This window comes from Jaculus jaculus, chromosome 4 (genome assembly GCF_020740685.1).
Source record: "Jaculus jaculus isolate mJacJac1 chromosome 4, mJacJac1.mat.Y.cur, whole genome shotgun sequence".
NCBI classification, from domain to species: domain Eukaryota; kingdom Metazoa; phylum Chordata; class Mammalia; order Rodentia; family Dipodidae; genus Jaculus; species Jaculus jaculus.
The window spans coordinates 5,251,972-5,279,097 of NC_059105.1; the positions used below are offsets into that span (position 1 = coordinate 5,251,972).

At 42.2% G+C, this 27,126-nt stretch overlaps 1 protein-coding gene across 7 annotated transcripts in view; it reads left to right on the forward strand.

Moving 5' to 3' along the window:
- LOC101598203 (SPHK1 interactor, AKAP domain containing) overlaps nucleotides 1–27,126 on the forward strand; it is a 139,431-nt gene that overhangs the window by 110,020 nt on the left and 2,285 nt on the right. For 5 of the 7 annotated variants that reach the window (XM_045147250.1, XM_045147253.1, XM_045147254.1 and 2 more), the window contains 6 exons: nucleotides 2,104–5,791; nucleotides 14,236–14,421; nucleotides 14,817–14,843; nucleotides 16,203–16,289; nucleotides 18,710–18,762; nucleotides 18,856–19,040. In XM_045147250.1, coding sequence (XP_045003185.1) covers nucleotides 2,104–5,791; nucleotides 14,236–14,421; nucleotides 14,817–14,843; nucleotides 16,203–16,289; nucleotides 18,710–18,762; nucleotides 18,856–19,040 — 4,226 coding nt within the window. The remainder of the gene's footprint in view (nucleotides 1–2,103; nucleotides 5,792–14,235; nucleotides 14,422–14,816; nucleotides 14,844–16,202; nucleotides 16,290–18,709; nucleotides 18,763–18,855; nucleotides 19,041–27,126) is intronic. The other 2 variants (XM_045147251.1, XM_045147255.1) reach the window with 2 other exon arrangements.

Here is a 27,126-nt window from a genome sequence, read left to right on the forward strand (position 1 = left end):
TAGAATAATAAGCAAGGCATGGAAGGAGGACAGATCTGTTAAGAGAAAGGGTTAATGGGAATGGAAAAGGGGAAGAAAGGGCAGTTATGAGGACTAGTACTAAAATGCAATGTATTCATGCATGAAAATGCCAAAATAAGTTTCTTTTTTTTTTCAAGGTAGGGTCTCACTCTAGCCCAGGCTGACCTGAAATTTACTATGTAGTCTCATGGAGACTTTGATCTAATGGCAATCCTCCTACCTTGACCTCCTGAATGCTGGGATTAAAGATATGCCCCACCACATTTGGCCCAAAAATAATTTTTTCAAAAAATATTTATTTATTTGAGAAAGAGAGGGAGAGAGAATGGGTGCACCAAAGGTTCCAGCCACTGCAAATGAACTCCAGATACATGCACCACCCTGTGTATCTGGGGGCATATGCCTTTATGGGTACTGGGGAATTGAACCTGGGTCCATTGATCTTGCCAGTAAGTGTCTTAACAACTAAGCCTTATCTCCAGCCCAGTCAAAAATAAATATTTTAAAATTGGTACTTGGAGCTGAGAAGATGACTCAGTGGTTAAAAGTTCTTGGTTTCAAAGCCTGGCAGCCCAAATTCATTTCCCCAGCACCTATGCAAAGTAGAAAGACATTCATTTGCAGCAGCAAGAGACCCAAGTGTGTACACACAAAAAATATAATATTAATAATAACAACTAAATATTAAAAGGTGATCCTGAACACACATAAATTTTGGATATTTGCAGCTCACTAGTTAGGTTTTGATCTTTATTGTTTAGCATATATCCTCTAATCTCCTTGTAATTGAAATAAGTATAAGTAGGCTAGGGTGTTTTAGGAAGTACTTGCATGCTAAATCTTTTCCCATTCTTTCTATTTAACATTTTTATAATCTCGAATTTGAAATGTGTTTTTTACATAAAGATTCGAAAGTATCCTAAAAATTCAAAAGAGAGTGAGAGTTCAGGAAAATTTCCGGCCATGTCCTCCCTGTGCTTGGCTGATGCATCGGTCTGCTCTCACTGCGCTTGAAGGGGAGAAAGAGGCCAGCCCTGGCAAAGATGCTGACGGGGCACTTAGGCAGGCTTAATGGTTGGGTGGATACTGACTCCCAAAAGACACCTTAGGGATTCTGAAGGAAATCTGTGTGTTTTAAAGGGGCATCGTCCTACCTGCCAAGAGTAGAAGTCTATCCCTGTAAGGAAAGCCAGCTTCCCCAAGACTCCCATGAAGCCGTGTATTATTGGTTAGAATCGAGTTGACCTGACCTGGATCTGAATCTTAGAATTGTCAGCTTGAGGCTGCAAGACCTGAGACCATCTCTCTACTCTTTGCTGAGCCTCAGTTTCCAATAGTGCCTGTAGATGATCATTGGTTTGAGGCTAGAAGGAGATGACCCAGGAAAATACTTGGTGCTTATTGACTTGGTCCTTCTGGAGGCCCAGTGATATATCTCCATGAATAGGTTCCTCCTCCCCACACTAAGCAACAGAAAAAGGCTGCACATCATTGCCACGAATTGGGGGCAAGTCCTATCATACTTCAGAGCAAATCTTTGCAAGAAGGCCACTAAAGGTATTGTTCAGAGCCTCCTCTTGTCTCCCCCTCAACCTGCCTAGATGCTGTAGGAGTAGTTATTTATGTTGCTTTCTCTGAAATAACGGTTACCACACCTTTGGTTTCAAATAGCTTTTCCTACCCTAATGCCATATTTGTATTGCCCATGAAAAGTCATTTTGTGGGGTAGCATTCCATAATAAAACCCAACAGCCCTTTAAGAGTCAGTTATCTTGAAGCAATATACACATAATATAATATTAGAAGACAGCATGTAGGTGGGTGATTTGATGCAATTTGATAAAGTTATCATTATTTAAGACTCGTGACAATCTGCTTGCTTAAAAAGTAACAGCGATTGGCTGGGCGTGCTGGCACCCGCCTTTAATCCCAGCACTCAGGAAGCAGAGGTAGGAGGATCACTTAGAGTTTGAGGCCACCCTGAGACTACATCATGCATTCCAGGTCAGCCTGGGCTAGAGTGAAACCCTACCTTGGGGGAATAAAAGTAACAGCAACCATTGTCTTTTTTTTGTTCGCTAGGTTTTGAAAATATAAACGTGTCAGTCAGTGTTTTAGAAAGTAAAAAGCCAAAGGAAGCCACCCAGGAAGAATGGAATTGCAGCAAGGAAAGGCTGCATTACACTCTGGAAAACACGCACATCCGCAAACACCATATGCCCTTGAGTAAAACAGAAGGATCCCAGGGAGACATCCCAGAGAATATCATCTTGCAAAGTCTGACTCCTTTGGCCAAGCCATCACAGTGGAAAGAGGAAATGGTGAGGAACAAGCACCTGGCCACAAACTACTGTTCTCCAGATTTTAAAGGACAGGTAGAAAACTCTCAGGCACAGTATATTCCAAATGAGTCTGATTTCTCCGTGATGGTCAAGAAAGATGTGCCCTCAGATGACACTGTCACTGAGAAGGGCGGCAGTCTAGACACAGGAGACCATGAAGGAGAGTCTCTTCTTCCTATCCAAGATGAAGAAGGCACAACTGGGGACTATGCTACAAATTTAGCAGAGTCTGTGCTGCAGGACGCCTTCATCAGACTGTCTCAGGCTCAGCCTGCGCCGCCCCAGGAGTCTGCAGTCAGTGTTTCCATAGGAAGTGCCCTGCTTCCCAGTAGCTGTTCCACAAAAGATACAGTGGTCCCTCGTTCCTGGAATGACCTCCCCAGAATTGTCATTGTGCAGAGCCCAGAAGGTGGTGATGTCACACCTGAGGCAGGTGTCACCTCCTGTCCCCAGACAGAAGTTTCTGGTGAAACCTCTGGTGTCCTCTCTGGAGAGAGCTCTGGCAGACACCCTCAAAGTGCCGTAGAGGTAGCACTAGCTTGTGCAGCCACTGTGATTGGAACCATTTCCAGTCCACAGGCCACAGAAAGACTCACAATGGAGCAAGAATCCCTGATTTCCCTGAGAGGCAGTGGGGCACTGCAAAATCAAGTACCCCAAGGATTCAAGGAACCTTCTACCAGCGAATACTCCTTTCCATCAGCTCTGTGTGGCATGACGCAGGTAGCCAGTGCGGTTGCTGTCTGTGGTCTGGGAGAAAGAGAAGACCTGGCGTGCCTTCCCGCTGGGGCTTCTGAACACATACCATCCATTTGCAGCTCAGTGCCAGAGAGTAACATGGAGCTGGGGAAGGAGGCCATCGCAGAGGCTTTGCTCAGGGAGGCTACTGTGGTTTTGGCAAGGCCTGATGTCTACAGCGACCTTGGAGAGCTCATGGACTCATTGAGCAGGAGAATCACAGAAACCACTTCCAGTTCCCTGTGCTCAGAAAATGTCCTGAGGAGCGAGCTGGCACAGAACCTGTCCAGTGTTATCCTAAAGCACTGTATTGATGAAGCTTACCAGAAAGATGAAGTGTTCCACTCCAGTGAGGGCACGCTTCCAACTCTGGATTCCTTAATGCAAAGTGCCACTCAGCTGCTCCACGGTGTGATGTGCCTCACAGTCAAGAAGATGGGCCAGATTGTGCAGCTCAGAGAGAGTCCCACCCTCCTTTCTAAGGAGCCCCTCAGGCGGGCAGAGACAGATCCACTAGGCTGCCAAGCTTTCGATCATGCTGGTCAGGCATGGTCAAAAGCCACAGCAAACTCCAGTGGCCATCTACTTAGCAATGGACACAGCACTGGTTTTGTGGTCCGTGAACTTGTCGATGATGTACATCCGAAGCCAGACAAGCGCAGAGCAAGGGCAGGGCTGTGCAAGAACCCTGTGCTGCGACCAGAGTTGTCCTGTAGTCACAGAGTGCTGGATTCATCGCCCGCCAAAACATTCCCCAAAGAAATGTATCTGAGAGGTGTTATGGGAGAGGATATGCAGAACCCTCATCAGATACCCGTTTGTGATGGGAGAGAATGGAGAGGCTCTAAACCAGCGGCCACCTGCAGCAGGAGCTCCTGGGAGGCTGAAGACAGTATCGAGCCAAGCACCCCAGAGAAGTGCAGTTGTTTCACACCCATGAACAACGAAGCCCAACTTAGCCTGGCCTTGTTAGGGGATGACCTGGTGCTTCCTGCGCATTCTATGCTGCAGGAAAAGCACTCTGAGCTCTACTACATTACAGACTTTGCAGAAGAATTAGCGGAGACGGTTGTCTCCATGGCAACTGAAATCGCAGCGATTTGCCTGGACAACTCCAATGGAAAACAGCCCTGGTTTTGTGCGTGGAACCGGGGGAATGAGTTTCTGGTGACACCAAACACATCGTGCCGGTCCGTGAAGAGAAGGAAGGAAGCTCCGAGCAGTGGGAGCGCTGTGAGGAAGCACAAGCCTCCGCGCCTCAGTGAGATCAAGAGGAAAACGGAGGAGCATCCCGAGCTTAAAGAGAAGCTGATGAACAGGGTGGTGGACGAGTCTATGAACCTCGAAGACGCACCTGATTCTGTTAACCTTTTTGCAAACGAAGTGGCAGCCAAGATCATGAACCTCACAGAGTTCGCCATGGTGGATGGCGGGTGGCAAGCCCAGAGCTGTTCCCGGAATCGGCTACTGAGTGGTGACAGGTGGAACCGGCTGAAGGCCTCCAGCTGCGAAAGCATTCCGGAGGAGGACTCCGAGGCCAGGGTCTACGTCAACAGCCTGGGCTTAATGAGTACCTTGAGCCAGCCCGCGAGCAGGGCCAGCTCCGTCTCCAAACAGTCGAGCTGCGAGAGCATCACTGATGAGTTTTCCAGATTCATGGTGAACCAGATGGAGAGCGAAGGCAGAGGGTTTGAGTTACTGCTGGATTACTATGCTGGCAAGAATGCCAGCACTATTCTGAGCTCAGCAATGCAACAGGCGTGCCGGAAGAATGAGTGCATCAGCGTAAGGCCGAGCTGTCCCTCTAAACAGTCTAGCACAGAGAGCATAACGGAGGAGTTCTACAGGTACATGCTGAGAGACATCGAAAGGGAAGGCAGAGATGGCCCCTCCTCCAGACGAAGCAGCCAGGATTGGACCCCTGGCTTACTGTCTCCTTCCTCACGATCCCCACTGTGTTGCAGGCAGTCGTCCATGCCTGACAGCAGATCTCCCTGTTCTCGGTTAACAGTGAACGCCCCCATGAAAGCCAACTCCTTAGATGGCTTTGCCCAAAATTTCCAGCAAGACTTCCTAAGTGTACAGCCAGTCAGTAGGGCTTCCTCCTCTGGTCTCTGCAAATCTGACTCGTGTCTGTATCGGAGAGGGGGGACTGACCACGTCACAAACATGCTAATTCATGAAACATGGGCAAGCTCCATTGAGGCCCTGATGCGAAAGAACAAAATTATTGTGGACAATGAGGGGACAGCTGAGGCAGGTGCTGTTTCTGGTGGCTCCCCCATGCAAATGGAGAAGTGTGCAAACAGAGTAGCCACCAGCAGAGGGCACAGGGGGCCAACCTTGCTTGTTCAGGAGTCTCGCGATTACCCAAGGAAGGATGTGGTCACGGACAGCAGACATTCCCCAGTCTCATCACCAAACAAAATGGCTCGTACTTCAAGTCTCAGTGGTTTAGATTCTAGCAAAGACGCTGCTGTCGTCCACCGCCCCAGGCAGTTACTGTGCTCAAGGGATGTGCCTGTGATTCAGATTGAAGCAGACCAGAGAGAAGAGGGCACTAGAGAGCCCGAACCCTTCCTTCCCAAAAGTGAGCCCCTGAGGGATGCAGAAGAGAACCCTCAGAAAGAAGCAGCCCTAGATGCGGCCCGAGGTAGTGACACATCCGTGAGCCGCTGCCAGAGTCCCAGGTGAGTGAATCACCTCCTTACGCAAGTAGGGCGTGCGCTGTGGGGATTCACGCCCTGATTTACCAGGCAGGGTATGAGCGATGGGAATTTACACCTTGATCAGTATTATTCTGAATCTCAGGCAGATATGTGAGGACTTTATCCATGTGAGAACTGAATTCCTGAGACAATAAGTACCCTCTCTGGATTAAAATGCCTGTAAGCGAAGATCAAGAGTAACTAATTTTTAATTGAATTCATTCGTGTAACAAAGGAAATAAAGTGTCATTTTCACCACTAAAACTTCTCCCATGGTTTACTGGTGTTTCAAATGTTTCCAGCAGTGATTTTTCAAGCAATGATCACAATAATAATTCCTGTGTTTTCCAGTTGAGAGTAAATTTAAATCAATTTTAGTATTGGGAGTTGAAATTAAATATTTTGGTATCATTTCTCAAACTTTCTCCTCCCAACAGTTTTCTGTTCTTGTTTTGGTTTCTTCGTTTCTGTTGCAGTCCCGTGATTCTTGTAGAGACGTTGTTCCACAAGTGCCAGCTCTTTCTGTGCGCAGGGCGCTTGTGAGCGGGCACGGGCCGCAGCCCTGGGCTGCCGTCACCTGGGCAGTCTTCACGTCCAGACTGCTAGGATGCAAGTACCAACATATTTTGAATTTGAGGCAAGGAAACTATTTCTCTTGGGTTGTTGGAATGAATGTGAATTCTTTTTACAACCCTGCTTTATGTGAACAGCTCATATGAGACCATTACATCATTCATTTTTTTTACAATCTATAAAGCTAAGCAAAACAAGTAAATAAAAACAAAAAATCTAGTTCCTATCTTTAGAAGCATGGAATTGCAGAAAAATGTTAATTGTTTTCAAAAAGCCTGCGATCTTAAATATCTAGCTGCAATAAACAGGTTGAACACAGCCGTCATCGAATGGCAGTAGCCTCTAAAGTCTCAGATGCGCTTCCCTTTCCACCTCCACCAGGGTGCCAGTGGTCCCTGCTAGAGGGCATCGCTACAGCACGTGGTTGGAACATAGGTTGGATTTGAAGACTTCCTGTTTAGACAGTGCAAATAACTTTATTTTCTGATTGGATGAAATTCTAGAAGCCTGATAAGGGGGAAAAAGAAGCTTGAAAACAAAGAGATAGAATAAGAAGCCAATACTAACAGGCTGAGCTGACCCAGAGATAATGTTCTATTCATCCATAATTGTTCTGCTGCAGATTAAGGAGAACTACAATTATTTAAAGAGATCAAAGAGCCAAAGAAATAAGATAGCCAAAATTAGAATTGCTGATAGCTTGAAATGCAAGAAAATGAAGAGCACTAATCACAAATTGCAGGTGTCCGACCTAGAGTCCACTTAAACACAGAAATGAACCCAGCTGATGTTCCTGGTCAAAGAAGATCATCAGATTAGAGACATACTCAAATGGTGATTATCCCTGCACAATGGCGAATTAAACATCACTGATGCTATGCTTAAATTAGATTTAACCCTGGGAGATTCCAACATCATTTTGAAATCTCTGTGAGTAAAGCCCCAAGCTAACTTAGGTTCACACTGCACATATATGCATATATGAGTTAAGCGCATGAAACTTTCACTCATGAAACAGTTATGTGATTCACTTTCTGAACAACGAAACTAAAAAAGAAAGTTAAGGGCTGGAGAGATGGCTTAGCGGTTAAGCCCTTGCCTGTGAAGCCTAAGGACCCCGGTTCGAGGCTCGGTTCCCCAGGTCCCACGTTAGCCAGATGCACAAGGGGGCGCACACGTCTGGAGTTCGTTTGCAGAGGCTGGAAGCCCTGGCGTGCCCATTCTCTCTCTCTCCCTCTATCTGTCTTTCTCTCTGTGTCTGTTGCTCTAAAATAAATAAATAAATAATTAAAAAAAAAAGAAAGTTAAAAATTGGATCTAATTGAAAAACATAAGAAGTGACCACTGATCACATGTTTTCTTGGTGAAGCAATCTAAGAAATCATTTTGCAGTGTGAACAACTGCAGTTCCTCAAATTGTGTCACCATGAGCCAGTCACTAACTCTGTGCCTCAGCTTACTCATAAGGAATAATAATATTATAAAATAATTCCCAGTTTAAATAAAGACGTGCACACCAAGCTCTTAATTCAATAACTCAGCTGCTGTAAGCATTCACTAAATGCTTGTGACCATCATTACAGTGTGTCGAGGTTATTTAGGGTAAGAGCATATGTTGGATTTTACTTCAGGAGGCTTCTTCCCTAAGGGGAAACCTGTCAAGAACCATATGAGAATTTTATTAAAATTACAGAAATCACAGGATTGCCAAGGGGAAAAAATTAGTCACAGATAAGTTACATTTTCTGAGCTCAGAGTCATTATCGAGGGATTTGATTTGTCAAAATAGCTAAAAGCAGAAGTCAATTCCCCACAAAAGAGTTCAGCCTACACATGAGGAGGGAAAGTGACACGGGTACTCTTCATTCTGTTTGGAGGTAGAAAGGTTAAAAGAGAAAAAAATCACTGAAGATATTTTTAGGCTATTCTCTGATAGACATTTTGATAATTCTTTTTAAAAAACACTAAAACTCAGCACAATGAAATTAAAGAAAAAATATGTCTTTGTTTTCTTAAGTTTGTAAAACAGTGACAACTGAAAATTCACTCTGGAAACTGTTGATTCAATATGGAAATCATCCTAGATGGAAATCCCTGTTGACTTTCAGAGTGTAACATTTCTCAAGATACCAAAAGTATCTTTATATTATAGGGTGCTAAACAATTTAAGGTAGTCCTGCTCTTGGTTTCTTAAGGAAAAGGAATCCAATTAGTAGGTACCACATTGTTCTTAGCATAGCATGCTTCTCTGTAGAGGAATTATTTAGCTCTTTGATATGTTGAGCCTTAAGTATAAACAACAAACAGCATCCTGACTTTCACTGACAGCCCACTTGCTGGCAGCCTCTGGTGTTTTAGGAACATCTAACATCTAACAGGTACAGTCAACTGACCCTGAAGAAAAGAGAGTGTTCAGTAGATGCTGAGACAAGTGGACTTCCATTGTGATGGTTAATCTTCATTGTCAACTCATTTGATTGGGGAATCACCAGGAGATGCAGCAATGGGCATGCCTGTGAAGAAGCTTCCATATAGGTTTAATGAGAGGAGAACACCTGCCCAGAATATGGCCTGCACTGACCCAGAGGCTGGTGTCCTGGGTTGGAGGAAAAAGAGGAAGCCAGCTGAGAGCTCCCTGCATTCATTTCTCCATGCTTGCTGACTGGAGAAGCAATGTGAACAGCGGCCTCATACTCTTGTCACCATGACCCATGCTTTCCCCACCGTGACAGCTTCTGTCCTCAAACCATGAGCCAATACGAACCTTTCTTCTTAAGCTTCTCTGATCTACCCAGTTCATGGATGGATTCATAATTTGATAGCATTATTGGGAGGAAATAGGAATCTTTGGAGGTGAGGTCTAGTTGGAGGATGTAGGTTAAAATGGGGAAGTGTTCTCAAGGACCCTATTTTGTTTGGGTCCCATCTCTGTCTTCGTCCCTCTCTGCCTGTCTACTGCGGGATGAGCTACTCTGCTCCACCACGTGCTGCTGCTATATGCTCTGCCTCACATGCTTGGGCCCAGAAGCAGTGGAACCAAACAATGATGGGCTGAAGCTGTTAAGGATGGGAAGACATCACTTCCTATATTCCTCCCAGCCCCAACCACAGCAATGGTCTCAGTTCATATACTCCTGAAAGAGAGCAAGTCACTGTGAGGTGCAGGTGGAGCAAACAAGGAGTTAAGGTTGACTTGTACGGGTGAGAAATCAAAAGCAGAAAATGAGTACACTATCCAGAATGTGGGACACGGTGAGCCCAGGGGACCTGCTCAGGGCTGCTTCTAGGATCCAGACTTACAATCTTGGCCCATCATTTCTTCTCCCTTGGCTCATGCTCCTGAGGCATTCTATGGTAGTCCTTTTCTAGAACAGGCAGATGCTTTCTTAGAAGATTTCTTTACCCACAGCTGAGTCTGTTACAGTTAGATTCATTAGATGCAGGGATATGTAAGAAGATGTAACTATATAAAATTGAGCAGTTTACTAGAGGAAAGGGTCATTGTGCCTTGCATATGTTCCTAAAGGACAGACTCTGTAGAGACTGACTGGACCTTGCTTAGGCTGGCTATGCTGTTTTTCCAGAGCCATGTTCTGCCTTTATCTAGTTAGTCTAGTTGTCTCAGCCTTCTCATTTGTCTTTCTCCATCTTCCCATTTTACCTCTATCACTCAATTTGATCATAACAGAGCCATAAGACTCCTTTAATTGTTTCTCTCAGGTATTTGACTAAAGGTTAACATGAAAATTCTAGTTAAAATGATGAGATCCTACCAAATATCTATCAGGATGACAAAAATCCAAAGGATTGACAACTCTGAATCCCAGCTCCAATGCTGTGTAACAGAATCTTTCATTCTTTGACGATGGGACTTCAAGATGGAATGGCCATTTTGGATAACAGTTTGTCAGATTCTTTCAAAACCAAACATACTTTCCAAAGTATGTCTACACAAAATTCTGTACATGAACTGTTAAAGCAGATCTATTGACTTAAATTGTTAACCATGGAAACAAACAAAATGCTCTTTAGTAGGTGAACGAAAAAATGCACTGTGGTGGTCCCAATAATGGAATGTTACTCAGTGCTAAAAGGAAATATGCTGAAGAGCCATGAAAATGAATAAAGGAGGTCCATATGTGTATATTAAAAACAGGCAATATTAAAAGGCTATAAAATGTATGATTACAACATCACATTTGGGAAAAAGATAAAGCAATGGAGACAGTGAAAATAACATCAGCTGTGCTGGTTGGAGAAAGGAAGGATGAGTGGGCTGAGTTCAGAGTATTAGCAGGACAGTGACTCTGTGTGATGCAACAACAGGGCACATCAGTGCCATGAATTGAATATGCTCTGCCGGTAACACAACTGAAAACCTCATCCACAAATGCAACAGTTTGGGAGCCTGGGGGAAGATTTTAGTTCATGAATAGCTCTATCTTCGTGAATAGATTAATTCCAGTTATGAAAGACTAGCAGCTGCAAGTTTGATCTCTGACTTTCTCATTCTCTCTTGCTCTCCCACATCCCACTGTGAATATCACAGCAAGAAGGCCCTCACCACCCTCATGTCCCTCTCAACACTGAATTCTCACCTCCAGAACTATGAACCAAACTTCTATTACTTATAAATTACCAAGTGTTTGATATTCTGTTATAGGAAGACAAGACACACTAGGACAGCTGTTGTGTATTTGTCAAAATGCACAGAATGTACAGTACCAATGTGAACCCTAAAATAACCCACCTCCTTGGGGAAGTGATGATGTGTCCGCATAGGAAGATGGATTTTGTAGTGGCATATGGTCCTCTGAGGGTCCTTGGGGGAACTGAGGGAACAGGAGCAGGGAGCCAGCTGCAAACATCTGCATCACACACCTGTACATTTTTAGTAATGCACAATGAATGGGTAAAGCTATAAACTTCTCTCAAAAATAAAATAAGATGTAGTGTTTTTTGATAATCATTATGTATCCTGAATCTTCTATTCTGTGGAATGGAACATGGGATTTGCAGTAACTAGAGCATGAAATTGAAATAAAATGTAATAAAATGTACTGACAAACTGCTTTTGTAACGTAGATGCTCCATGTTGGTTACTGGGCTCTAACTCCATTTCTAGGAACATGTGTGTGTTCATGAATTTTTTATGATAGAAGTTCCCAAATGAGTTAAAAACGTAGACCCCCAAATTACTTTTCAACTGGGAAAATTCAGCCAGAACTTTCTCCTTTATTCCAGCCTTTCATTCAGTGATACATCTTCTGTAAGTAAACAAATGTCTGGTCCAATCATGGATATACATATCTGTGTAGCAAGAAGAATTATGTGTCACTAAATAGAAAAATAAATAAATTTATTTTAGAAAGAGAAAGAGGAACGATCCCTTTGCTGATATTAAGTACGGATCACACATCACCTGTACTAAAATCTCTGGAGGTGGTTAATTAAGGTGTAGAGTCCTGAGCCTTACTTCAGAACCATTACATCACTCTTGGGTGTGAAGCTGTTTAGCTGAGTCTTAAAGTGTGCTAAGGAGCAAAAGGTGTTATATTTATGATATGAAATGAACTACACAATTCACTAATAAAGAATAGCAATTAACACTTATTACATGCTTATAATCTAGGCACTATGCATTTAACTAATTTTATTCTCCAATTTATTCCTTCCAAAAACTCAAGTGTGATAGGATTGATTTTTTTGTATGTGTATGTGGTGCTAGTGTGGTAGTTTGCATGTATGTCCTGCAATACATTCAGAAGTTTATTAAAGCTCCTAATTTAGATCTCTAGTTGCCTGGCATGAGGAGGTGTCACTGTGGGTGGATCCTATGGTCCAGCCCTAAGGTGTGGAGGCTGATTGGAATCTCCAGCTAAAAATATGCAGAGTGACAGTTCTCCCTGGAGTTCCTGGAGTGTGCTTGCTTTGGGGGATGGCTTTACTCATTCTCTCCCTCCCCCCCCCCCGGGTCTAGTAAGTGGAGTCACCTTCTTCTGCCATTATGGAACTTCCCTTGGATCTATAAGCTTCAAATAAATTCCCTTCCTCCCATAACCTGTGCCTGGTTTGAGGGTTCATCCCAGCAACCTGAGGCTGTCTGCTACAACTAGTGATCAAAACTATAGCTATATACCTATTTGGCAACTTTTCAACCACTGAGCTACATGCCAAGTCCATAATTAGTTTCAAGGAGGATGATTAATTTTCCCAGTTAAATGGAACCTGAATCTATAGCATTGGACCACAGGGACAATGTTCAAAGCAATCTTCTCTCCAACATTTGGACAAAGGCAGGAAATAGGCAAAAGCCAGAGGCAAGAAATCCCTAGTGTGTTGGAACAATAACAGATAGTTTTGTTTATTAAGTAATAAACAGGTAGAGGCAGATGAAGCAATGGGAAGGCAATAATGATTTAGTTTTCAGTAGTTCATAAAGTCTCTTGACAAGACTGGCCAACAATATATTTTCGGAACATTAATTTCACATCAGTGTAGTAAGGGTTTTCATAGTGAAACAATGGTTAGGATCTACCTTTTAAAGATACCAGTAAAATATTCTCTAAATAAAGTAGTACTATAAGATCCATAATCCTCAAAACTCAGTCTAAAAGTTTTATACCAACTGTAATATAACTTGAGATAAATTCTTCCATCTCACTAAGAATCTGATTGACATTTACAAAAAAAATAAAAAGTCAATGAAATTCTCTCAAATTATAAATTTTTAGCAATTTAGAAGGACCTAACAAGAAAACTTCATGAGCACAGAACCAGGTATAAGTGAATATATGAGAGATACTTTAGAGACGGAACTGAAAGATCCTAATACTTGAATGTAAGGAGAAATAAGAGGACTACAAGATTTTAACACCAGATACTTATGTCAACAAGAATAAACACAGGAAAGATAAGAGAGAGCAGTAAGAATTCATTTCTGTGTCTTGATTCTGAGATACGAATGATACAACTTGGAAAGAATTCAGAAGATCAACTGTAAAAGGAGACCCAGAATCCAGACAAAGGTTCCTGACATTCTCCTGAAGCTATGTGAAACTATGAGATTGCTGAGGAACAGACTGTGGGAAAGAGGGCATTGGGTCAATCAGAACCACCTATAGTGATGTTCAAAGAGAATCTGAGAACCAGGCTCTAGTCCGAGGGTGGCCAGAGAAGAAGAAACTTCAAGGAGGACAGGGAGGAGATGCTTGAAGGACAGAGGATTGTAAGATCAAAAGCTAAATACTTTAGAGAACTGCATGATATAAAAATGCACAAATTCATCCAAGTGTTGCTGATAAAGAAATTCCAGAGGGAAGGAATGAGCTATAAGGGGGCCACCAGTTCAAAATACAGTAAGGCACATTGGCAGGAAAAATAACTTAAGAAAGTGCCAGAATCACAGTCAGTATCTCCCACATAGTCTACATAACACTTACATTGGAATCACTGGTGTGGTTGAATTTAAGTGCAGATTATTGGGCCTCCCTGTAGAATCATGGAATCATAATCCCTGAGAATGCTTCCTGCATCTTCATAGTCCCCACCACTGTGTCCCAATAACTTGTGAATGGGAAGGCTGGGGTTCTTCAACCACCTTTGGGAAAGAAGGAGGAAGTCAGTAGAAAGAGATCAATTGAAGAGATGGGAAAGATGAAAGAAAGAGTACTCATGAAAAGGTTAAAAAATAGGATCTTGGACCAAAGACAGGCTCCATCTAAAGATTCCACCTGTGCCCAGCAACCCTGCCCACCATGGAGGAGGCCCAGGCTGCGTGGTGCTCAGTGTGGTCTCTGAGGTAGTTCCTTGCTGTGCCTCCCCTTTTGGTGATTCTATCTTGACATCTCCAGTGACAGCATGGAAGCCAGAGATGTTCCAGAAGCTGACGTCTCCATGGAAGCCAAGGCTCCTGACGAATTTCCAAACCCTCCAAGCAGCAGCGAGGAGAGCACAGGCAGCTGGTCCCAGCTGGCCAACGAAGAGGACAATGCAGACGACACGAGCAGCTTTCTGCAGCTCAGTGAGCACTCCATGAGGTACCTGGTTTTTATCCTCTTGACTTCCTAAGGAAATTGGTGTTGACAAAGATTCCAAAACTGTATTACCTCTGCCAAGTGTACCTGATAGAGAGAGAGAGAGAAAAAAAGAAAGGAAGGAAGGAAGGAAGGAAGGAAGGAAGGAAGGAAGGAAGGAAGGAAGGAAGATAGATCGATCTGGTTGGCCAATGTCCTGCCTGCCATGATTTGTGCTAATACGTGTCTTAATGTCCAGTTATGCCTTCAGACCTTGGGCAAAGTTAGTGGTCAGTTGTGTCCTCTTCCGATAAGCCCTAGAGAGTGCATTTAGAGACAACAACTGTACTTGATTTTATTGGAAGATGCTATTACACCTGGTATGTTTGAACTTTCTTTCTGATTCATTTGTATTTCAGATGCAACACAGGCTGGGTTTACACCAGGCAAGTGTTTCCACACTGTGTTGTGTCGTTTGGCCTGACTGTTCCTCATCTACCTCATCCTCTGTATTGTTTCTGGAAAAGCTAGAGAGGAGTGTCTAGGTAGAACCTACCAAAAAAGCTGTTTCTGTCCACAAGATCCATTAAGTCCACAGACTGTCCAGAGAAGTCGCTGGGGAAGTGGAGCTCTGAAACATCTAGGTGTGGATAGAGGTCCTTAGAAGGCTTTATTGCTGGAAATTCAGGCTGTTCAGACTTATGAACACTTCACAATGTCATGTAATGTATCTAAAATTTCAAAAACTATGGAGAAATATCACAAAACAGCTACAGAAACAAAAGATGTTGCATTTTTGGACCTTGAGTAATCAGGTTTCAATGAACTTATTGGATGTCCCACTCGTACCCTCAAACAAGAACTTCAAATTAAGGGAGTGTTGCTGGCTGCACATGCCATTCCTGAAGGAATGCAGGCCCATGGCATGACACACAAGAGGTCACAGACTTAAAAACCTTGCATCAACAAGATATTATTGGGAAATAGAGAACGTGTCAGGCAACTCAGTGAGTTTAGTAAAAATTGGATTCATTCTATTTCACAAGTACAGACAGAACTTAAAAGTTGGCTCAGCTCTACTGCATTTCAGACAGTACATTCCCGGTTCATAGCTAGACCATATGTCGATGGTGAAGGCCATAGAAATGATACAGTATGGGATCTTCCTTCTCTGTGACACACAAGGTGTCACTTGTTCTCTGACATTGTTAAATAAGGAAACAATAGAACTTTACCCAATCTTGCGCTTGTAAAATCTGTACTCTCGGTGAAAACAAGTCACATCTGTCTGTATCCTATAGATCCCTAAAGAATATCCCTAAAAACAATACTCTACATGACAAAGACAGAACAGGAGCCCACTGGTTTCTGTCTAGAGCCAACAAGCAGGCAGATAAGCAGATGGGTACCTTCCCCAGCCAGCATTTTCAAGAGTTCTTCATCTCTGCTGGCATACCCAGCAACAGGAAGTTTTGGTGATGAATACCTTACCTTTAACCAGAATGAAGAAAAGTTACACTCTAGGTGTGACCCACCAATTGTGGCACCATTTAAGAATTTGAAAATTATCATTGTCATTATCATTGTTACAGGATATAATATTATAATATCATAAGTCTATTAAGCTTCTACTTTGAGTTTTCCCCTAACTTGGTCAAAAGTTGGTGCCCATGCAGGTGGTCCCACCACAAGGCAATACTCTCCCATGGAACAAAGAAAGGGCCTCTCCCTACCATGGAGCATGGATGTCAGTCCCAGGGCCTGGGTGGAGATGGGCATTAATATGTAAACTTTTGCTTTGTCAGCAATGGCAACAGTAGTGCCACTAGCAGTCTTGGTATTACGGACCTGGATATTTGTCAGGAAAGCATGCCGTCTTCTCCCATGATTCAGTAAGTAGCCGTGACACTCCATGACTGTGAGACGTGCTCCAATCCCATCGGCAATTCATTGTGATCATGCAGATTGTGCCCAATCACCGGTTCATTGTGTTTGTGCCACGTAGTTTCATGTCATGGGAGCCAAGGCTTCGGGGCTAGAATAGGCCCCACCCCAGCACTGCCTGATTTCCGCCTCTGCAGAATAAGTCGTTCAGATAAAGCTTACCAGTGTAATAAGAAGCATATTTCATTTTACCTGCTTGGAATTATAGAAGCAAAAGCTTCATTTAAATCACACCATACACCCCCAAAGGAAACTATTCAGTAATCTTCTTCAAGAATATAGTCTCCTCAGCAGAATCAAGTTGAGTGACTTTCCTTTGTTGGTAGACATTGGGGATTAACAGTATCAGATGTCTGTTACTAAGTGGTCACTGCGGAGATGTCCTCTCACTTTGTGACTGTTCCTCAGAATACAGGCACTTGCAGACAGAAGAGCGGGAAAGGGCGTAGAGAAGCACGATGTGCACTGAGGAAGGAGGGCACAGAGCACAAGGGCATATTCTGTAACTTGTAGTTTCTCTGAAAAGTTCAGAAAATTGAATTCTGCTTTTGTGAATTTTGATTTAGATTATTATTTGGAGATTTCTGAAATTGTAGAGAAATATAAAAGAAGCATGGGTCTAAAGTTAACTAGTCTAGCTCCATTTGCCTCATTTTCCCCAGCTATGGCATTCTTATTTCTCCATTGAATCAGGTATATGACCCAGTGGCTAAGGATCACCGTCCATCACCATAGATCTCGGTTCTTTCATGGAGCCATTATTCACGATCAGAGGAGAACACGTGAATGAACCTTTTAAGGGAACCAAACAACACAAACTAATTGGGATAAATTAATTTTTCTCCTTCAGGAAATTTTATTTTAGCACTTTTTCATATTTCTTTATAATGTGAATCTATGACTTCAGGAAAGCCCGGGTTCAAGAAGAGCCCAAGTTACCCAGCCAGCTGCGTGGCTCCACACCAGGCAGACCTCCGCATGGTGCGCCGTGCCGCTCAGGTCGCTTGCACCGGTGGTGAGCAGAAAATCCAGACTCTTGGGAAATTGACACTTATGCAAACAATTAGGATAAATGAAAAGATTTTCTCTCAACATCAGTGAAATCGATCATTATCAATGCAATTCACCAACAAAATGGAAATTATCAGCCAGGCAGACAGTTCTGAGCAGCAGCAGAGAATATGAGAGAAATTTCTATCATCAAAAGATACCTTTTAAAAACTGAATTAGAAATTTCTAGACAGTACAAAAATACACATTTATAGGTTTCCCACAGTTGTCACTTTCCAGCTATTGATGTACCTGCTGTCACGGTGAAGCATTTCCTGAGTCCCCCCACTATGAACAAGGCTTTGTAAGCAGTGTGAGCCCCTCCGCTATGAACAAGGCTTTGTAAGCAGTGTGAGCCCCTCCACTATGAACAAGGCTTTGTAAGAAGTACACTCCGTGTAAAAACAGATCCAGCATCAAACGTTACCATAGCTGGTTACTCACCTAGTTAAAAGCCCCTAGTTCCAAGGGACCTTCAACCTGCTGCACCTCTCTGTAGTAAAAAGAATCAAAAACAAAAATTTAATTCATTAAGATATCTGTGATAAAATTTACACTTTATAGTATGATTTTCTTTTCTTTTATCCCATTTCACAGAACAGTACATATATAAAAATATTTCTAGGGCTGGAGAGCTGCCTTAGCAGTTAATGCTTATGCCTATGAAGCCTAAGGACCCAGGTTCGATTCTCCAGGTCCTACGTAAGCCAGATACACATGGTGGCACATGCATCTCGAGGTCATTTTCAGTGGCTAGAGATCCTGGCATGCCCATTCTCTCTCTCTCTCTCATAAATAAATAAATAAATAAATAAATAAATAAATAAATAAAATATATTTTATTTAAAATATTTTATTTTATTTAAAAATATATTTCTAATACAAACCAAAATGCAAATAAATGTTACTTTCACAGTATAGAGGAAAAAGAAAAGCATTCAGAAAAAAAATGAAAATTTATGGTCTATTAAGGGACAAGTGAAATACAGGAGAAAGACAAATTCCAAATCTCAGCTAGTTTCCCCATATTTCTCCTTGGATGTTAATGAAGGAAGTTGAAAGAAAAGGAAGGTGCGACTCTTAATCTCGCATGCCTATGATCCTGAAGCCATGGAGTTTGTCTTGGGAGAAGGAAATATTTCTGGCAGACTCAGTTGCCCTGTGCTAACACCCACACAGTTCTTCCTCCGGCATCACTGTGCTCACTGAGAACCATTGAATGGAACCTCAGAAGTTCAATAAACCCATCACCTCATCTTCCATTTCAGCGTATTCTCCCTAAACATTACCAACCATATGTTGTTGTTTTCTCTCAAAGTGAATTAGTGGAAGAAAAGGAGATTCTCAAAGAGCAGTCACGAAGCCTAAAGGGTAAGCGACAGTCCTGTCTTTTTCATGTACTATTTATTGCCCGGGATCTCTGGATTTGGAAAGTAGAGTGAGGCTGTGGTTGTGTGTGTTCAGAGCATGCGTCTGGACGGACAGGGAGAGCAGCCAGCCCTCAGAGGAGCCTGCTGGTGATCAACTTTGACCTGGAGCCAGAGCGCCCTGATGCTGAGCTTCGAGCCACTCTGCAGTGGATAGCAGCCTCCGAGCTGGGAATCCCCACAATCTACTTTAAGAAATCTCAGGAGAGCAGAATTGAAAAGGTACCAAGTTCCATTTGGGATAGGATAACAATAAAATTTTATGTTTTTATCACTGCTGGAAATTCAGTCAATATCTACTTAATCCATATAAGCATGAGGTCTTTAATCCTGACTTTTCATGGGACAATTTTGAACCTTCCCACTGTAAGAATGCCATCACAATTACTGTTTCGTTAACCTTCAGTTTGTCTTGAATCATTGGTGGTAATGAAAAAAGAAATTGTTAAGACACTAACTTTTTCTCTTTTTTTTTGAAAAAATAAGTTTTACTTTTGTTACTTTATCATGTTATCTTGCTCTGAAGCTATCCTCTTTGCTGCTCACAGAATACAAAAGTAGGAAGAAATAACCTGATCTGTAATAGAAATTAAAATGAATCCACAGAAATGTTTATAATAAGCTGTGAATTTCCCATGATCATCCTCCACCTTCCAAAAGCGCAAAGGCAGGGCATGGGTCTTGAGCCAACATCATAACTAAAAAGAGTAATCATTGCTACCACTTCATATTTCTCAAATTTATCCACCATCATGGCCAAATCTCAACCAGTAAGACTAAGGCATGAATCCATCTTCAAACTCAAGCTCCCATAGGTTAAATATATACATCTTGGGTACAGCATCTGCCCACATGCGCACACACACACACACACACACACACACACACACACACACATGCACTATGTGCACACACACACACACACAATCAATATGTGGGTATTATGCTATGAGTATATGGGTAGTAAAGACATGCTGTATTCTATTATCCAGGGCCCCAGGCAGAAAATCTTGAGGTCTGTTTTATGATCCTGTCCATTGTAGTCACCTTTTCATGTCTAATTTTACAAGGGACCTCCATGTGCCCCATCTTAACTGTTTCTCAACAGCCCTGGGGCATGAACAGAATGAATATCCCCCTTCTTTTTTTTTTTTTTTTCTTTGATCCAATAACACAAATCAGGATGTGAGAAATTCTTGTGTCTTGTGTCTGTGAAAGCTGAGCTCAGTCCCTCGAGTCCTGCATCCTCTTCAAAACACTTCCCAGCAGCTCCTTATTAAAGTCTCTCTGTCAATTAAATGACCTACCGGTTGCAACCTGCATTTTTAATGTGTAATCACACTCTAATTTCCAGTGCCAAAATCCAGGACCCTGGAATAAAATCCTCTTTACCTTCTTGCCCACACACATGGTAATTAGAACAATTTTCACATCTCTGCAGAACCAGCCAGTGAGATTTGGTTGTGGGAAAAATAAAATGATCAAGGAGATCTAACTCATTTTCCATGTATTCTCCCACTTCATTCTTCTTTTTTAAAAAAAAAAAAAGGGACCAGTAATTTATCCTTATTGTCATGCCCTGGCCCACCCACACTTTTACCTACCCAATTCAGTGATCTTCCTAACTTTCCCTGTCTTTCTTGGCAAGGTGATGTGGTTTACCATTTGATCAACTCTCTTGCAAACATACCACCCAGCCTGCCCAGTGCAAAGGATGGAGTGAGTGGACACAATCAGTCTGAGCCCCTGGGTGTAACACTGGCACACGGGAAGAGGGGAAGTCTCAGAAGGACTTGACTCCCAGGTCCTCTAGCCAGTCCCTGAATCAGAGCATCACATAGCATATTTCAATGGGACCAACTTTAATTCAAGTTACCTTTTTTATTTCTTTGTTTTTAAACCACCTTTTTGAAGAAATATTTCCTGTGCACATACATCTAATAAATCCACAATGGGAGCAAGGACAAGGGGTGTCATACTAAGCTTTCATTATGTAAATCGTACCCTGACTTGATATTTATTTACCGCCACCAGGTTTTCATTTCTAAAATGAATGTCTGTCCATGGTCATAATTATGTTTCTGAGAAAAGAAATGTTCCAATCTTGTTATTAAGAAATGCATTAGCTCATGATCCAGTCATTCATTTCAATCATGGAGCCTAATTCTAAGCAATAGGGCCTTAAGGATGAAACCTTCCCAGGTGTTTCTTCCACATAAAGCCCCTTTAGGCAGTTGATTTACCATAAATAGGCACCACCTTTTATTGTCTTGCACTGAATTTGTTAAAGAGAACCAAATTCTTTTTTTTTTTTTTTTTTTTAGTATTTCAAGTTCAACAACTTTTATATTCTTTCTTTTATCAGTAGTGATGTCTGAGACCTGATTGTATTTTTAATTATCTGAGTAATTAGCCACTTTCAAGAGGTATGGAAAAGTGAGACAGGATGTGCCATGAAAAGTCAGTAGTGTCTTAACAGCTCCTCATCTGCTTGGCCATAGTTTAAGGAAGCCTCGAGTTTGGAGACAGCCACCTGCACTTTGTCATTCGGTAGTGAACTCCTGCACAGTCTGATTTTGTTTTGTTTTGTTTTTGAGACTGGGTCTCACTTAACCTAGGCTAGCCTCAAACCCCAAACTCAGTAAGTAGCTGAGGATGACCTTGAACCTCCTACCTCTACTTCCTGGACTGGAATTACAAATGTATACCACTGCACTCTTTATGCGTGGTTCTAAGGATTGACACCAAGGCCTGAATAGTAGACAACACTCTACCAACTGAGCTGCACCATTACCTGAATACTCCAAGCCTTCAATTCTGTGAATCCTGATCTAATTATTTGAACAAACACGGTTAGCCAATACATTTTAATTATGGCATTCTCAACTTACTGCCCCCCCATTTTTTTTTTTTTTAAAACAGAGGCATTAGGCAAAGGGAAAGAGAATGCATGTATGAATACTAAGGCAGTTCTTCTTTCCCAGAACTCCTTATAACTTGGCTTTGAAATTGAAAGATGTTTAAGACCATCTTGAATGAATTCCAGCCTTAGCTCAACCCAAAAAGCAAATTCTCATAATTTCAGGTGCTCAGTGGACTTCCAGTCCTCGAATACACGTGACCTGCATTATAACTTTCTCGTTCACTTGATTCTGTTTAATCATGAGAGTACTAAGCACCCTTGAAAGTCATACATTTGCTCCCAACATTTATCAAATGTCCATGAAGTGTAACATTTGTCCTAGACACTTACAATCTTTAGGAACCAAAAGAAATAAAAGCTCCAGAGCCTCTCAGAATTTATGCTGCAGATCAGGAAGAACTCAAGGTAGGGAGAACATGAATCCAGAGAGGCACAGGTTGTAAACACCACCCTTGGGATGTGAGAGAGTCTATTCTGGACAAGGGAAATGTTGAGTCTTCAGATCATATCCATTCATCAATACATGCACTAGGGACCTCACCTCTTTAGAATTCAGACTCCTGGGATCCTTCTGTCCCTTCTGAAGGGCACTAAAGTCTGAGGTCTTTTTTCCTGAGAAGATTTCTGTTAATTCTAATACCCGTTATTCTAAAATAGCTTACAATTTTCAGCATCCTTGATTTCAGTTAAATTTAATCTAATTTAATCAAGTAAAAAATTACTAAGCAAGATGGGGAGATGGCTGAACTGTTAAAGGCACTTGTTTGTAAACCCTGCTGGCCTGGGTTTGATTCCCTAATACCCATGTAAAGCCAGAAGCAAAAAAAAAAAAAAAAAAAAAATCATAATCATATTTTTTTTTAAAAAAAGGAAAGAATTCAGTGGCTATTCATCCTAGTTTTTTGGATCTAAATACCATTGTTCCTCAGCCCTTTTCTTTTGTTTAAACTGAGTGAGCATCTGTGAGCTGGGGCAGGCTGACGATGGCTGGTCTCACAACAAACATACTGCTTTGCTCCTCTTTACACCATGTGCTAAAAATCACTTCCTTTTCCTGGCAGCAGTATGTAGACAGCAGCATGGAGGGAGAAAAAAATAGACACCTCCTTCCTAGGAACTTGGGGGTCAGGAAGAAATGGCCTCACTTCTAGTTTCTTGCTCCCCTATGTAAAATCATGGATGGGAAATGACAGAAAATGTTGATGGTGTTGACTGTTGACTAATCTACTTACCCTTGCCTCATCACACACACACAGACACAAAAATCAACAAACTCCACTAAAAGTATCAGTTCTGAAGAAACACATCAGACAGGAAGAAGAGAATAATTAGATATTAAGGCTTCTTATTTGAAAATATAAGAAATTGTCTCCATGAATCCTTTCATCAGAATTCTTGAACTCTGAGAGTGTTAGAATCTCCTGGAAGGCCTTTACAAACCCAGTGCCAGACCAGCTAGCTCAGAGTCTCCCCTGGACATAAAAATCCAGGCATCAGGGTTTTGTGAAGTTGAGAATTCCAAATCCAAGTCATGTGCTACAAATCATAGTTCTACAGGCCATACATTCAGAAACAATATGAGGACCAACTCATTGTACTTAACTAAATCTAATTTCTACCTTGGAGTAAAGGATGGTGACTGCTTCAGAAGTCTAGATTAAATGTTTCCAAATAATTACACAACTTGCTACAGCTCCCATAGTTTTATAATATGATTTTGGGAGCAATCTACTCTATTAAATACCCCTACAAAAAAAAAAAAAAAAAAAACAAATCCCACTGCCATGAGGTACAGTGGGTCTGTTGATGATAAATTGTCAGAGAATATAGATGCTTTTGAGTTTTCCAAAACAAAACTCTTGCTAAAAAACGCCAACTGTGGTTTATAGGAAAGAAAACAAATTATCACTGATTCCGAAATGTGAGGAAAGAAAACTTATTCTTCAATACATTGGAAATCTGGACACTAAAGCTGATTATAAAAAGACCAAGATGGGCTGGGGAAATGGCTTAGTGGTTAAGGTGTTTGCCTGTGAAGCCTAAGGACCCCAGTTCGATTGCCCGGGACCCATGTAAGCCAGATGCACAAGGGGGCACATGCGTCTGGAGTTCATTTGCAATGGCTGGAGGCCCTGGAGTGCCCATTCTGTCTTTCTCTCCGCCTCTTCCTCCCTGTCTCTCTGTCTATCTCTCTCTCTCTGTCTCTCTCTCTCTCTCTCTCACTCTCTCTCTCAAATAAATAAATAAAAATAAAAATAAATGAATAAAAAGACCAAGATGGAAGCTGGGATGGGCCTGATGAATGCTCCAGGACCAGCCGCTAAGTACGTAGTACTAAAATAAAAAGCTATGCCATAGTGATCCTGGCAGTTCAGGCAATCCTTTGGGATGCTAAGGCAGAAAGATTGCAAGTTCAAGGCCAGCCTGGGCAATTTACTTAAGACCTTTTCTCAAAGTTAAAAGAAAAATGGTGATGTAACTTAGTGGTAGAGTACTTGTCTAGAATGTGCAAAGTATTGAGTTGAATCTCTAATACCTCAAGGGAAAAAAAAAGCTGTAATACTAAGCTAGAAATGACCTTTTCTAACCTCTTCACAATATTCTTTCACTTTTATCTATATTCTTCATGATGAAGGCTGTATTCTCCTGCTCCATAGATGTTTCAAGATTAAGTCATCACAGCAGGTTACATTGAATGGGACCAAATTGTTCTGAGCAGACTCTCTAGTCAGGCAGGCTGTGATATGTCTATGCTCCCAACACCTCGGAGGCAGAAGCAAGGGGGTCACCACAAATTTGAAGCCATCCTGGTGAGCATAGTGAGTTCCAGCCTAGCCAGGGCTCTATAAGGAGACTTAGTCCCCCACAAAAAGAATTCACTCCTGGAATATCAGCCAGGCTTTAAAAATCACAAGACAGATTCTAGCCCATAGTCCGGGCACAAACTACCGAGAGAGTAGCCTAGCAGTGGGACATTTAACTACTTTTGGTTAGTCATCAGCATATCTCGGGTCCTCACCACATGGAAAGGCCCTTCTTCACAAGGACCCAGTAGATGGAAAGAAGCTAGGGTTTACCAGTCCACCTTCCAAAAGGATTTGAGACAGGGACTTTCTGGAAAGAACTGTTAAATACTGTATCCTCTTCAGACCCTTCAGCCTCAGAGATAAAGTTGGTCTAGTGAACGTGGTTATGACTCTGTACTTTACGTGGCATAAGACAAGTTAAGGGGGAGGTATCTGTAAAGGGTGACTTTGGCCAAAGGACACCACTGGTGGCCTTCAGAGAAATCTTGAGAGGGAAGACAATGGTACATAAGCATTTCTCAGTGAATCCCCAGGACCCCGCCCAGGCCTTTTCCACTGGGACGTCTACTCTCCTAGTTTTGAGTAAGACCTGGAAATGGTTGATTTATGGAATCATGCAAAGAAACCTTAGCCTTCCCACCCTTGCTCACCTTGGGTGTGATCCTCTGAAGCCTCATGTTTAATCAAAACATATCTTGAGAAATAAGTAACAGTTCACGAGATTCCTTTAATATGCCTCCACAAACCAACCACCTGTACTGCTCTTTTCCTCGGGGTGTTTCCTCCACAAGCAAAGCCTCCACATAAAAAGCTCACATCTGTTTCTAAATGGTCAGAATCAGGCCGATAGGAAGCTTGGCAAGTGGTAAGGGGTCCTGTGCATGGCTGCTGTCAGTCCTCATATGACAGGAGACATGTCCCAAGACCAGCTTCTCCTGTGCTCCTTGCCAACTACCACTGACCATGCCAGGCTCTGCTCAGCCTTTTCTTAGCCTCATGACCTTCACAGACTTTCATGATGCTCCCTGCCAGTGTGGATGCATTGAACAGCCATCTTATAGGCATGCATGTTTGTTTTATGTATTTACTTTTAATTATATGCATGCAAACATGTTACCTAAACCTGAAGAGTGAATGTTTTCTAGAGACTGTTCTCAATGCTGCTAGATGGCTACCCACATTTCAGGTAGTCTAGTTAATAAGGTTGAATCTATTTGACTCCCACATGGTCATTCATCCCTTCTTCATTCAGCAAATAAGCATTAAGCATTTGCTAGCTGCAAGCACCAGATAGACAAAGGTAGCTGAGATGTGCTCCTTCCCCAGGAAGCTGCCTATCTGTGGCATGGTAAGCAGCTCCCCCCTGCCTTTTTTCTCAACAGCATAAATCTCTTTTAAATAACATTTACACCTCGAGTATTTCCAGCCTAGAAAACTTATTTTATTTCCAGTGTACCAATACAAAACAAGTTAATCAACAAAGCACCAATTATATAAATAGTTGATGCCACTACCTCTGTGAAGGGGAACATAACTTCCTCGTGGATCTCCATAAGGCAACCTCCCAGTTAGTGAGATCAATAAGCAAATCCAAACTGGAAAGACACTCACACCCAGTGCCATAGTGATCGGACAAGCCCGAGTAAATGAGAATAGCTAAAACCTCCTAGATGACAATGTGAAAGAGTTACAACTGAGCCAAAATCTTCATGCATTTAACAAATAGGCTGTCATGAAAAGACGCCAGATTCTGAGCCTACCCATTCCATTCATGCTTTAAACAAATACCATTCTACACAGTTTGCCACCACAATGCAATGAGCCCTGGCACGTTCCAAAGCCTTCCCTACAGCTTTCATCTCTTAGTACTACTTTCTTCTGACATATCTGACTAATAACCTCGAGAGGCCGCTACCCAGGACTCCATCATAGTTTCATGAAGAGAATGACAAATACTGATGTCCCCTTTTTGTCTGTCTAAAATCTCCTTGCACTCTAGAATTTCCTGCTATGCCCAAGTTGAAGCTGGCACCCACACCAGCTGAAACATCTGTCACATTTCTTTGCTTTCTTTTACCTGTTACTACAGAAACATTTCTTTTTTAAATATTTTATTTATTTACTTATTTAAAAGAGGAGAGAGAAATAGAGATAACGGGTACACTGGGATCTCTAGCCACTGCAAATGACTCCGGATGCATGTGCTACCTTCTACACCTAGCGTGTGTGGGCCCTGGGGAGTCGAACCTGGGTTCTTAGACTTCTCGGGCAGGAAACCTTCACTGATAAGCCATTTCTCTAGCCCTAGAAACATTTCTTGATGTTTGATCTTAGCATGTACAGGTGGAATGAAGGAAACAAAGTTTAGCACTTGGTTTACTTTACTCAAATATTCACATCCAATGCGAAATTATTTGTTGCACAGTCCTGGTACACAGATTCTAACCTAGACCAAAAAAAAAAAAATGCAGAATTTAGGGAACATTCAAACAGTAAAAGGCTGACTTTTAAAGAATTATCCTTATTCCACCTAGTCCCATGCTATTAATGTAAATGCCAAGTGGAAGGAATTCATGAC